Genomic DNA, 14155 nt, shown 5'->3' with positions numbered 1-14155 from the left:
TACTCTAGTGACTAGTACATAACTTTCCCTAATTGCCCTCAGCAGAGAAGCAAACAACATGGCGGCGCCCATTGGTTTAAAGACACTAAAACTAACAGTCCTTTTTTCAATTTAAACTAATATGCATATTATTTTCAGGCTAACTTTTGCTTTAGATACATCATTCTATTAAGCATCTATTTAGTGTTTAATGTTCTTTAATCTGTCATGAAATGCTGTCTGTTCTTATGAGGATAAAAAATGCATGAAGTAATCTCAAATATTTTGATTACATTAATATCTATATTTATAGGTATCTGGTTATGTTTCAGCAGGTATTAAAGGCCATTTCACAAGAAAGAGCTTCATGCCAAGTAGCAATCTGGCTCTTTCAAACACTAAATTAATCATTACAACAAAATGACTCTTCAATGGTTGGGTTTTTCTGTTGAATTATTGTTTTTTTTCCTTTTTAAAAATTTTGTAGGACTAACACAAAATCTGTTTATTCTATATCAAAGCAGGATATGTGTTATTGGGTAAAAATCATATTTTCATAGAAAACAAAAATAAAATGCACATTCACCTAGATTACGAGTTTTGTGCTAAACAGGGTGCGAAAATAACGCCAAACAATCTGCGTTATTGCACTCTCCATAGCGCTGCCATTACTAGTTACTGAAAAACCTCCTTGTACTGTGCGTTATGGTGCATTTAAGCTCCATACCGCACAAAAGCCAAGGGCTGAGTTTACATGCTCATGCACGCTTTCCCCTATAGACATCAATGGAGAGAAAGTGTTAAAAAAAAACTAACACCTGCGATCACGGAATGGAGATCGCCGTAACGCAACCCCAGTGATGTCTATGGGGAAAAGAAAGTTATGTTTAAACCTAACACCCTAACATAAACCCCTAGTCTAAACACCCCTATTCCTCCGCTCCCCAACATCGCTGACACTAATAAAAGTTATTAACCCCTATTCCGTCGCTCCCCGACATCGCTGACACTAATAAGTTATTAATCCCTAATCCGCTGCCCCTGACATCGCCGACACCTAAATAAACCTATTAACCCCTAAACCTTCAGCCCCTCACATCGTAACTACTAAACCTATTAACCCCTAAACCGCCGGCTCCCCACATCGCAAAACACTAAATTAAACTATTAACCCCTAAACCTAACGCCTCCCCTAATTTTAATTTAAAATTACAATATAACTATCTTTAAATAAATAAAATCTTACCTGTGAAATAAAAAAATACTAAGTTTAAACTATAAATTAACTTAACATAACTATTCTAATAAAATTAAAAACCTAAATTTTAAAATTTTAAAAACCTCAATCTACGAAAAAAAATCTAACATTACAAAAAATAATAAACACTAAATTACGAAAAATAAAAAACAAAAATAATTACACCTAATCTAATAGCCCTATAAAAAAAAGCCCCCCGAAATAAAAACACCCCCTAACCTACAAAAAACTACCAATAGCCCTTAAAAGGGCCTTTTGTAGGGCATTACCCTAAGTTAAACAGCTATTTTACCTAGAAAAATATACAAAGTCCCCCCAACAGTAAAACCCACCATACACCCAACCCCCCAAAATAAAAAACCTAAGTCTTAAAAAAAAACTAAGCTTCCCATTGCCCCTAAAGGGGCATTTGTATGGGCATTGCTGTTAAAAGGGCATTTAGCTCTTTTACTGTCCTTTAAAAGGGCACTCAGCTCTTTTACGGTACCCATCCCTAATCTTAAAAAAAAAAAAAAGCCTACCCAAAAAAATTAAAAATAAACCTAACACTAACCCCATAAAATCTACTCACTCCTGAAGTCCGGGCATCCATCTCCACCAGGCGGCGAGAAGTCTTCATCCAGGTGGCGACACCTTTATCCATCTCGGGGACGTCTTCATCCCGGCGGCGCTGAGCAGAGCTATCCTGCGTGGAGCGTCCCCTTCATACGATCACTGCCGTACACTGAAGTTGACTGCAAGGTAACCGTTTCAAAATGTCATACCTTGCATTCCTATTGGCTGATTTGATTCTTCAAATTCAAATCAGCCAATAGGATGAGAGCTTCTGAAATCCTATTGGCTGTTCAAAACAGCCAATAGGATGAGAGCTTCTGAAATCCTATCGGCTGTTTTGAGATGGATGTCAGGGGGTTAGTGTTTATTTTTTTATTTTTTTGGGTGGTTTTTTTTTTTTAGATTAGGGATGGGCACCGTAAAAGAGCTGAATGCCATTTTAAGGGCAATGCCCATACAAATGTTAGGGGGTGTTTTTATTTTGGGGGGCTTTCTTATTTTTATAGGGCTATTAGATTAGGTGTAATTGTTTTTATTTTTGATAATTTCGTTTATTATTTTTCATAATTTAGTGTTTATTATTTTTTGTAATGTTAGATTTTATTTTTTTTTCTTAGTGTTAGGTTTTTTTAACATTTTTAATTTAGGTTTTTAATTGGTAGTTTTTTTTATTTTATTAGAATAGTTATTTTAGGTTAATTTATAGTTAAAACTTAGTTTTTTTATTTCACAGGTATTTATTTAAAGATAGTTATATTGTAATTTTAATTTAAAGTTAGGGGAGTGTTAGGTGTAAGGGTTAATAGGTTTAGTTTAGTAGTTACGATGTGGGGGCTGGAGGTTTAGGGGTTAATAGGTTTAGTTTATTAGTTACGATGTGGGAGGCTGGAGGTTTAGGGGTTAATACTTTATTATAGTGTTGGCGATGTGGGGGGCTGGCGGTTTAGGGGTTAATAGGTTTATTTAGTGTTGGCTGCGGCGGTTTAGGGGTTAATAGGTAGTTTATGGGTGTAGGTGTACTTTGTAACATTTTAGTTATGAGTTTTGTGAAACATTTTTTTTTTCACAAAATCCATAACTACTGCTCTCAGATAGCGGTATGGATCGTTTCGGTAAAGGCTGTAACGCAAGCATTTTAGCCAGACCACACAACCTGTAATATGGCGCTATGGAAAATCCCACACTCAAACGTCATCTTTTTGAGTGCGGAATGGACGTTGCGTTACAGGCTAAAATGCTTGCGGTATAGCTATACCGCCACAACTCGTAATATGCGTTCCTGGCCATTCCATGCGCAATGGCCAATTTTTCAGCGGTATAGCCAAAACTCGTAATCTAGCCAACTGTGCTTTTATATTGCCTATTTTGCTTAGTAATTTATATTTGTAATTTATACTTTATATACTCCACTATGTCTTTGCAGCCTCCGCCAATTTAAAGGGACATGAAAGTCAATTTTCTTTCTCCAACATAGGTGTGTCCGGTCCACGGCGTCATCCTTACTTGTGGGATATTCTCTTCCCCAACAGGAAATGGCAAAGAGCCCAGCAAAGCTGGTCACATGATCCCTCCTAGGCTCCGCCTTCCCCAGTCATTCTCTTTGCCGTTGTACAGGCAACATCTCCACGGAGATGGCTTAGAGTTTTTTGGTGTTTAACTGTAGTTTTTATTATTCAATCAAGAGTTTGTTATTTTAAAATCGTGCTGGTATGTACTATTTACTCTGAAACAGAAAGGTGATGAAGATTTCTGTTTGTAAGAGGAAAATGATTTTAGCAACCGTTACTAAAATCGATGGCTGTTTCCACACAGGACTGTTGAGAGGAATTAACTTCAGTTGGGGGAAACAGTGAGCAGACTTTTGCTGCTTGAGGTATGACACATTTCTAACAAGACGATGTAATGCTGGAAGCTGTCATTTTCCCTATGGGATCCGGTAAGCCATTTTTATTACATAAGAAAAAAAGGGCTTCACAAGGGCTGTTAAGACTGTAGACATTTTCTGGGCTAAAACGATTGATATATAAGCATATTTTAATACTTCATAGCTTTGAGGAATTATTTTATTCTTGGGAATTATGTAAAATAACCGGCAGGCACTGTATTGGACACCTTATTCTCTAGGGGCTTTCCCTAATCATAGGCAGAGCCTCATTTTCGCGCCTCTATTGCGCACTTGTTTTTGGGAAGCATGACATGCAGATGCATGTGTGAGGAGCTCTGATACATAGAAAAGACTTTCTGAAGGCGTCATTTGGTATCGTATTCCCCTTTGGGCTTGGTTGGGTCTCAGCAAAGCAGATACCAGGGACTGTAAAGGGGTTAAATATAAAAACGGCTCCGGTTCCGTTATTTTAAGAGTTAAAGCTTTCAAATTTGGTGTGCAATACTTTTAAGGCTTTAAGACACTGTGGTGAAATTTTGGTGAATTTTGAACAATTCCTTCATACTTTTTCACATTTGCAGTAATAAAGTGTGTTCAGTTTAAAATTTAAAGTGACAGTAACGGTTTTATTTTAAAACGTTTTTTGTACTTTGTTATCAAGTTTATGCCTGTTTAACATGTCTGTACTACCAGATAGACTGTGTTCTGTATGTGGGGAAGCCAAGGTTCCTTCTCATTTAAATAGATGTGATTTATGTGACACAAAATTTAGAGAAAATGATGCCCAAGATGATTCCTCAAGTGAGGGGAGTAAGCATGGTACTGCATCATCCCCTCCTTCGTCTACACCAGTCTTGCCCACACAGGAGGCCCCTAGTACATCTAGTGCGCCAATACTCCTTACTATGCAACAATTAACGGCTGTAATGGATAATTCTATCAAAAACATTTTAGCCAAAATGCCCACTTATCAGCGAAAGCGCGACTGCTCTGTTTTAGAAAATACTGAAGAGCATGAGGACGCTGATGATATTGGTTCTGAAGTGCCCCTACACCAATCTGAGGGGGCCAGGGAGGTTTTGTCTGAGGGAGAAATTTCAGATTCAGGGAAAATTTCTCAACAAGCTGAACCTGATGTAATTACATTCAAATTTAAATTGGAACATCTCCGCGCCCTGCTTAAGGAGGTGTTATCTACTCTGGATGATTGTGAGAATTTGGTCATTCCAGAGAAATTATGTAAAATGGACAAGTTCCTAGAGGTCCCGGGGCCCCCCGAAGCTTTTCCTATACCCAAGCGGGTGGCGGACATTGTAAACAAAGAATGGGAAAGGCCCGGCATACCTTTCGTCCCTCCCCCTATATTTAAGAAATTGTTTCCTATGGTCGACCCCAGAAAGGACTTATGGCAGACAGTCCCCAAGGTCGAGGGGGCGGTTTCTACTCTAAACAAACGCACCACTATACCCATAGAAGATAGTTGTGCTTTCAAAGATCCTATGGATAAAAAATTAGAGGGTTTGCTTAAAAAGATGTTTGTTCAGCAAGGTTACCTTCTACAACCAATTTCATGCATTGTTCCTGTCACTACAGCAGCGTGTTTCTGGTTCGATGAACTAGAAAAGGCGCTCAATAAAGATTCTTCTTATGAGGAGATTTTGGACAGAATTCATGCTCTCAAATTGGCTAACTCTTTCACCCTAGACGCCACTTTGCAATTGGCTAGATTAGCGGCGAAAAATTCTGGGTTTGCTATTGTGGCGCGCAGAGCGCTTTGGCTAAAATCTTGGTCAGCGGATGCGTCTTCCAAGAACAAATTGCTTAACATTCCTTACAAGGGGAAAACGCTGTTTGGCCCTGACTTGAAAGAGATTATTTCTGATATCACTGGGGGCAAGGGCCACGCCCTTCCTCAGGATAGGTCTTTCAAGGCCAAAAATAAACCTAATTTTCGTCCCTTTCGCAGAAACGGACCAGCCCCAACTGCTACGTCCTCTAAGCAAGAGGGTAATACTTCTCAAGCCAAGCCAGCCTGGAGGCCAATGCAAGGCTGGAACAAAGGTAAGCAGGCCAAGAAACCTGCCACTGCTACCAAGACAGCATGAGATGTTGGCCCCCGATCCGGGACCGGATCTGGTGGGGGGCAGACTCTCTCTCTTCGCTCAGGCTTGGGCAAGAGATGTTCTGGATCCTTGGGCGCTAGAAATAGTCTCCCAAGGTTATCTTCTGGAATTCAAGGGGCTTCCCCCGAGGGGGAGGTTCCACAGGTCTCAATTGTCTTCAGACCACATAAAAAAACAGGCATTCTTACATTGTGTAGAAGACCTGTTAAAAATGGGAGTGATTCATCCTGTTCCATTAGGAGAACAAGGGATGGGGTTCTACTCCAATCTGTTCGTAGTTCCCAAAAAAGAGGGAACATTCAGACCAATCTTAGATCTCAAGATCCTAAACAAGTTTCTCAAGGTTCCATCGTTCAAAATGGAAACCATTCGAACAATTCTTCCTTCCATCCAGGAAGGTCAATTCATGACCACGGTGGATTTAAAGGATGCGTATCTACATATTCCTATCCACAAGGAACATCATCGGTTCCTAAGGTTCGCATTTCTGGACAAGCATTACCAGTTTGTGGCACTTCCGTTCGGATTAGCCACTGCTCCAAGAATTTTCACAAAGGTGCTAGGGTCCCTTCTAGTGGTGCTAAGACCAAGGGGCATTGCAGTAGTACCTTACTTGGACGACATTCTGATTCAAGCGTCGTCCCTTCCACAAGCAAAGGCTCACACGGACATTGTCCTGGCCTTTCTCAGATCTCACGGGTGGAAAGTGAACGTAGAAAAAAGTTCTCTATCTCCGTCAACAAGGGTTCCCTTCTTGGGAACAATAATAGACTCCTTAGAAATGAGGATTTTTCTGACAGAGGCCAGAAAATCAAAACTTCTAAACTCTTGTCAAATACTTCATTCTGTTCCTCTTCCTTCCATAGCGCAGTGCATGGAAGTAATAGGTTTGATGGTAGCGGCAATGGACATAGTTCCTTTTGCGCGAATTCATCTAAGACCATTACAACTGTGCATGCTCAGTCAGTGGAATGGGGATTATACAGACTTGTCTCCGACGATACAAGTAGATCAGAGGACCAGAGATTCACTCCGTTGGTGGCTGTCCCTGGACAACCTGTCACAGGGGATGAGCTTCCGCAGACCAGAGTGGGTCATTGTCACGACCGACGCCAGTCTGGTGGGCTGGGGCGCGGTCTGGGGACCCCTGAAAGCTCAGGGTCTTTGGTCTCGGGAAGAATCTCTTCTCCCGATAAATATTCTGGAACTGAGAGCGATATTCAATGCTCTCAAGGCTTGGCCTCAGCTAGCAAAGGCCAAATTCATACGGTTTCAATCAGACAACATGACGACTGTTGCGTACATCAACCATCAGGGGGGAACAAGGAGTTCCCTGGCGATGGAAGAAGTGACCAAAATCATTCAATGGGCGGAGACTCACTCCTGCCACTTGTCTGCAATCCACATCCCAGGAGTGGAAAATTGGGAAGCGGATTTTCTGAGTCGTCAGACATTTCATCCGGGGGAGTGGGAACTCCATCCGGAAATCTTTGCCCAAATTACTCAGTTGTGGGGCATTCCAGACATGGATCTGATGGCCTCTCGTCAGAACTTCAAGGTTCCTTGCTACGGGTCCAGATCCAGGGATCCCAAGGCGACTCTAGTAGATGCACTAGTAGCACCTTGGACCTTCAAACTAGCTTATGTATTCCCGCCGTTTCCTCTCATCCCCAGGCTGGTAGCCAGGATCAATCAGGAGAGGGCATCGGTGATCTTGATAGCTCCTGCGTGGCCACGCAGGACTTGGTATGCAGACCTGGTGAATATGTCATCGGCTCCACCATGGAAGCTACCTTTGAGACGGGACCTTCTTGTTCAAGGTCCGTTCGAACATCCGAAGCTGGTCTCACTCCAACTGACTGCTTGGAGATTGAACGCTTGATCTTATCAAAGCGAGGGTTCTCAGATTCTGTCATTGATACTCTTGTTCAGGCCAGAAAGCCTGTAACTAGAAAAATCTACCACAAAATATGGAAAAAATATATCTGTTGGTGTGAATCTAAAGGATTCCCTTGGGACAAGATAAAAATTCCTAAGATTCTATCCTTTCTTCAAGAAGGTTTGGAGAAAGGATTATCTGCAAGTTCCTTGAAGGGACAGATTTCTGCCTTGTCTGTGTTACTTCACAAAAAGCTGGCAGCTGTGCCAGATGTTCAAGCCTTTCTGGTTAGAATCAAGCCTGTTTACAAACCTTTGACTCCTCCTTGGAGTCTCAATTTAGTTCTTTCAGTTCTTCAGGGGGTTCCGTTTGAACCCTTACATTCCGTTGATATTAAGTTATTATCTTGGAAAGTTTTGTTTTTGGTTGCAATTTCTTCTGCTAGAAGAGTTTCAGAATTATCTGCTCTGCAGTGTTCTCCTCCTTATCTGGTGTTCCATGCAGATAAGGTGGTTTTGCGTACTAAACCTGGTTTTCTTCCGAAAGTTGTTTCTAACAAAAACATTAACCAGGAGATAGTCGTGCCTTCTTTGTGTCCGAATCCAGTTTCAAAGAAGGAACGTTTGTTGCACAATTTGGACGTAGTTCGTGCTCTAAAATTCTATTTAGATGCTACAAAGGATTTTAGACAAACATCTTCCTTGTTTGTTGTTTATTCCGGTAAAAGGAGAGGTCAAAAAGCAACTTCTACCTCTCTCTCTTTTTGGCTTAAAAGCATCATCAGATTGGCTTACGAGACTGCCGGACGGCAGCCTCCTGAAAGAATCACAGCTCATTCCACTAGGGCTGTGGCTTCCACATGGGCCTTCAAGAACGAGGCTTCTGTTGATCAGATATGTAAGGCAGCGACTTGGTCTTCACTGCACACTTTTACTAAATTTTACAAATTTGATACTTTTGCTTCTTCTGAGGCTATTTTTGGGAGAAAGGTTTTGCAAGCTGTGGTGCCTTCCATCTAGGTGACCTGATTTGCTCCCTCCCTTCATCCGTGTCCTAAAGCTTTGGTATTGGTTCCCACAAGTAAGGATGACGCCGTGGACCGGACACACCTATGTTGGAGAAAACAGAATTTATGTTTACCTGATAAATTACTTTCTCCAACGGTGTGTCCGGCCCACGGCCCGCCCTGGTTTTTTAATCAGGTCTGATAATTTATTTTCTTTAACTACAGTCACCACGGTATCATATGATTTCTCCTATGCAAATATTCCTCCTTTACGTCGGTCGAATGACTGGGGAAGGCGGAGCCTAGGAGGGATCATGTGACCAGCTTTGCTGGGCTCTTTGCCATTTCCTGTTGGGGAAGAGAATATCCCACAAGTAAGGATGACGCTGTGGACCGGACACACCGTTGGAGAAAGTAATTTATCAGGTAAACATAAATTCTGTTTTCCTTCATGACTCAGACAACATGTACTTTCTAATTTACTTATATTATCAAATTTACTTTGTTATTGTGGTACCCTTTGTTGAAAACCTTATCTAGGTAGGCTCATGAGCGTGCACATGTCTGGATCACTATGTTGCAGCAATTTTGCAACAATGGTTTAAAGGGACAGTCAACACCAGAATTTTTGTTGTTTAAAAAGTTAGATAATCCCTTTATTACCCATTCCCCAGTTTTGCAAAACCAACACTGTTATATTAATACACTTTTTATTTCTGTGACTAACTTGTATCTAAGCATCTTCTGACCGCCCCTAATCACATGACTTTTAGTTATTATCTATTGACTTGCATTTTAGCCAATTAGTGCAGTGTCTGCCACTAGCCACGAGCGTGATCACAATGCTATCTATATGGCCTACATGAGCTTGCTCTCCCCTGCTGTGAAAAGTAAATAAAATAGAGGCAGTCTTCAAGGGCTTAGAAATGATCATATGTGCCTTCCTATGTTTACTTTCAACTAGAATACCAAGAGAACAAAGCAAAATTGTTGATAAAAGTAAATTGGAAAGTTGTTTAAAATGACATGCCATATTTGAAAAATTAAAGTTTTTTTTGGACTTGACTGTCCCTTTAACAGTGTTATGCATTTTGAAAACATTGCTGCTACCTAGTGCTTTAAAGTTTATAAGGGTTTAGGTGTTCTTTTCACAGACCCCATATGAAAGATGAATTCTAGTGTAAGTATTGCCATTTAGCATTTTCTTCCTCTGATTTCCACATAGGGCCAAATTCAGGGCCCCCTGGTAGAAGCATTCTCTTAAAGGTATATAATAGTCGTAAAATGATGTGCTCTAATTCATTAGTAGTGTAGGGCTATTAGTCTTAAAATGACATGCTCTGTGTGTTTAAATCCTGCAAAAGGGTTAATCACACAGTAGAAGTGTTATTCTGGCCCTATTGAGCACTCTGAAGGTCTTGAGCAGAAACTGCCACTGATTCAATCAGCAATCGTGCTACTATAAAATAAAAATCACGTTTTCTCTTTCATCCCTTACATTATTTATATAAGTAAAAACATTTTGGTCATCACACAACAATGAAGGTAATTTTCAAAGGCTGAGCCTCTTCTGATCTAATATTTACATCCATTTGATCCATTAAGATGTGAATTTGTCTTTGCAGCAGATAGTCTGTAGGTTTATACTAAACTTGGGCATTGTGTATAATTAAAAAGATTTGGTTAGCATTCAGTAGCCATAGAATTTCTATGACCATAATAGGAGTTTGTATCAGTACAAGAAACTTAACTGTAAAATTAATAGATTTATATAGGGATAACTTTCAGTTTTGCTTAAAGGGAGAGTAAAGTCAAAATTATTTTATTGTATGCTCTAGATAGAGCATGCAATTTCAATTAGTCTTCCAATGTACTTTTATTATTCCATTTGCTTCATTCTCCTACTCTTCTTAGTTAAAGAGTACACATAGGTAGGTTCATAGGGACTTAGGAGCATGCACGTCTTTAGCCCTCTAAGACTTTAGTGTTTGCAAATATGTATAACATTTCTACAAACATTGTTGTAAACACTGCTGCCATAGAGGGTTGAAGACGTGCACACTCCTGAGGTCTTATGAGCCTGCTGCCTAGCTTTACTCTTTATTTTGGTTATCAAACATTCTAGTTTAATACCTTTACATACATAAAACCTCCCTTTTACTGTTCCATTTTACTTGTCAATTGTTCTTTGAAAATGTATAGTTTGATCTTCAAAAAAGTGACTTTTTGAAGAGTTTCTTTAGTAAAAACTCTATTATGGCAAGGGCAGTCATTTGTTTCAGTGCTATGCTCTCTTGACTCTCACTCAGTTCTGCACAATATGTACTTCTATGATAATAATGTAATTTTCCTTTCTTCTAGGAGTGCTACAGTTTGTGGAAATAACAGCTGGTATACTGGTCTTGATCTGTGTGGTTGCATCTTATGCAGTTATCACTGGATACACTTCGGCAGCTGGATTTGGTTCCTTCAGCATTGATTCCGCATACAGCCCTTTCCAAGGCACAGAGTTACAGCAGGTCAGGGAGATGGATATGCAGTATGTTCAGCTGAGAGCTCCAGGAGTCTATGGTGGAGTTGCTTTCAGCCTGCTGTTATGTGCACTGACAATTGTCTTTCTTATTTTGGGGAGTAAACCTATTCACAGGGTGTCCACCCGGGTTCTTTTTGTAGAGTTGATTTTTGATGCACTAGCTTGCATTGGTTACATTGTTGCAGTAGGCCTCTACCTGCACTTTATCAAGCAGGTAAATTCCACTGACATCTGCAAGACACGAGAGAGACTGTATGCAGGGCGGGGCTACACCTGGATGAACTGTGAAGTACAAGGAGGGGATGCAGCTGTGGCTATATTTGGACTCATTGCTTCATGTGTTTATCTACCCAGTGCTATCTTGTGTGGTCTATACATTAAAACTGTACAAGACTTTAAGAGGAACCACCTGTCCCATGAATACCCACCTTACTCCTACAATGATCATGAAAGGCCTGTGGAAGACTCAAAAGAGGCCTGCATGATTCCAAGTACATTAGTATAGGAGAGATGCTTCTTTTAGATTGTTGCTATCATTTTTACCTATTAAAATTTGTTACATTTAAATCAATAACATGTTTCTAATGGAAAGACTTAGCACATATTTTTTAATCATAGGATAGTATTTCCATAATGTCTGAATAAAAATTCAAACAAAAATATATCCATGCCTTTTTTTTAAAGGGTGATTTACTTTCATCCCATTATGTTAAAGGGGCGTAAAACCCAAATTTTGTATTCATGATTTAGATAGAACATAAAATTTTAAAACAACTTTGTAATTAACTTCTATTATCATATTTTCTTCGTTTTCCTGTTATCCTTATTTGAAAAGCAGAAATGTAAGCTCAAGAGTGTGCACGTGTCTGCAGCACTATATAGCAGCAGTTTTGCAACAATGTTATACATTAGCTGTAGCACTAGATGGCAGCACTATTCCCTGTCCTGTAGTGCTTCAGGCATGTGCACGCTACCTACCTAGGTATCTCTTTAACAAAGAATAACATCAGAATTAAACATTTTTGATAATAGAAGTAAATTGGAAACTTTTTAAAAATTGTATTCTCTATCTGAATAATGATTTTTTTTTATTTTTATTTAATGTCCCTTAAAATATCAGTTTATCAAAGAAGAAAATGAAATGACCGACCACTAACTATTGGGCTTCGCTTGTTGCTAAATTTATACGCAATTTGCTTAGAATATTATTAGAATTTTATTTTTTTATTTTTTTATTACATTTTATAAAGATCTAATCCAGACTTGTTCTTCTTAAAATGACTCAGTGTTTTCTTTTTTACAACATAAATTTAACTGTCACCATAAGATTTCTCTTTTTGGTTGAATTCTGCATGGTACAACAAAGGGATATGGCTTTTTCCATGTGTTTAAATAAAGCTTTAACAAAAGAGCATTGTACTTTCACAACATATGCAGGGTGAGGGGGAATATTAAATATAAGTAAATAAAGGTTCACTCTGAAATTCCGAAAAGTGAGGGACAGACCATTGCCTAATACACACAGCATATTTCTCTTGTTAAGTGTAGTCAGTCCACGGGTCATCCATTACTTATGGAATATATCTCTTCCTAACAGGAAGCTGCAAGAGGATCACCCAAGCAGAGCTGCTATATAGCTCCTCCCCTCACATGTCATATTCAGTCATTCTCTTGCAGCCTAACTAAAGATAGGTCGCTGTGAGAGGTCTGTGGTGTTTTTTAACTTAGTTTATTTCTTCAATCAAAAGTTTGTTATTTTAAATGGCACCGGAGTGTGCTGTTTGTTCTCAGGCAGCATTAGAAGAAGAATCTGCCTGCGTTTTCTATGATCTTAGCAGACGTAACTAAGATCCACTGGCTGTTCTCATCTGAGGAGTGAGGTAACTTCAGAAAAGGGGAATAGCATGCAGGGCCCCCCTGCAAACGAGGTATGTGCAGTAAATTATTTTTCTGAGGAATGGAATTGACTGAGAAAATACTGCTGATACCAATGTAACGTAAGTTCAGCCTTAAATGCAGTGATAGCGACTGGTATTTGGCTGATGAGTGTGTGTACACTGAATGTATTTTTCTAAGGAATGGAATTGACTCTGAAAATACTTTTAATACTGAAATAATGTATGAGCCTTAACTGCAGTAAAAGTGACTGGTAGCAGGCTTATTAATAACACTTCATAACTTTTAAAATGTATGTTCAAAACGTTTAATGGCATGTTAATCGTTTTTTGTGAGGTACTTGGTGATAAAACTTATTGGGGCATGATTTTTACCACATGGCCATCTTTGTTTTCTGCATAGAAACAGTTATCTGAGCTTCCCCACTGTTGTAATATGAGTGGGAGGGGCCTATTTTAGCGCTTTTTTGTGCAGTAAAAATTCAGTCACAATCTGTCTACTTCATCCTCCATGATCCAGATCGTCTCCAGAGAGCTCAGGGGTCTTCAAAATTCATTTTGAGGGAGGTAATCAGTCACAGCAGACCTGTGACAGTGTGTTTTGACTGTGTTAAAAACGTTAATTATTAAATTGTTATCCGTTTTTGGGTATTAAGGGGTTAATCATCCATTTGCTGGTGGGTGCAATCCTTTGCTAACTTAATACATTTACTGTGAAAAATTGGTTGCTATAACTATTTTGGTTCATTGTTATTTCAACTGTGACAGCTTTTTGTGCTTCTTAAAGGCACAGTAGCGTTTTTTATATTGCTTGTAAATTTATTTAGAAAAGTATTTCCAAGCTTGCTAGTCTCATTGCTAGTCTGTTTAAGCATGTCTGACTCAGGTGAATCTCTTTGTTCACTATGTTTAATGGCCAATGTGGAGCCCAATAGAAATTTGTGTACTAATTGCATTGATGTTACTTTAAATAAAAGTCAATCTTTACATGTAAAGAAATTATCACCAGACAACGAGGGGGAAGTTATGCCGACTAACTCTC

At 39.4% G+C, this 14155-nt stretch overlaps 1 protein-coding gene across 1 annotated transcript in view; it reads left to right on the top strand.

Moving 5' to 3' along the window:
- Positions 1–11880, top strand: part of LOC128660686 (MARVEL domain-containing protein 3-like) — a 60865-nt gene extending 48985 nt beyond the window's left edge. The window contains exon 4 of the mRNA XM_053714639.1: positions 11047–11880. Within this exon, the coding sequence (XP_053570614.1) occupies positions 11047–11723 (677 nt within the window). The 3' untranslated portion in view covers positions 11724–11880. The remainder of the gene's footprint in view (positions 1–11046) is intronic.
- The last annotated feature ends 2275 nt before the right edge of the window (positions 11881–14155 follow it).

The sequence above is a fragment of the Bombina bombina genome, chromosome 5 (genome assembly GCF_027579735.1).
Source record: "Bombina bombina isolate aBomBom1 chromosome 5, aBomBom1.pri, whole genome shotgun sequence".
NCBI lineage: Eukaryota > Metazoa > Chordata > Amphibia > Anura > Bombinatoridae > Bombina > Bombina bombina.
The sequence above is the reverse complement of the archived record's forward strand: the minus strand, read 5'-3'. Positions and strand labels throughout refer to the sequence as shown.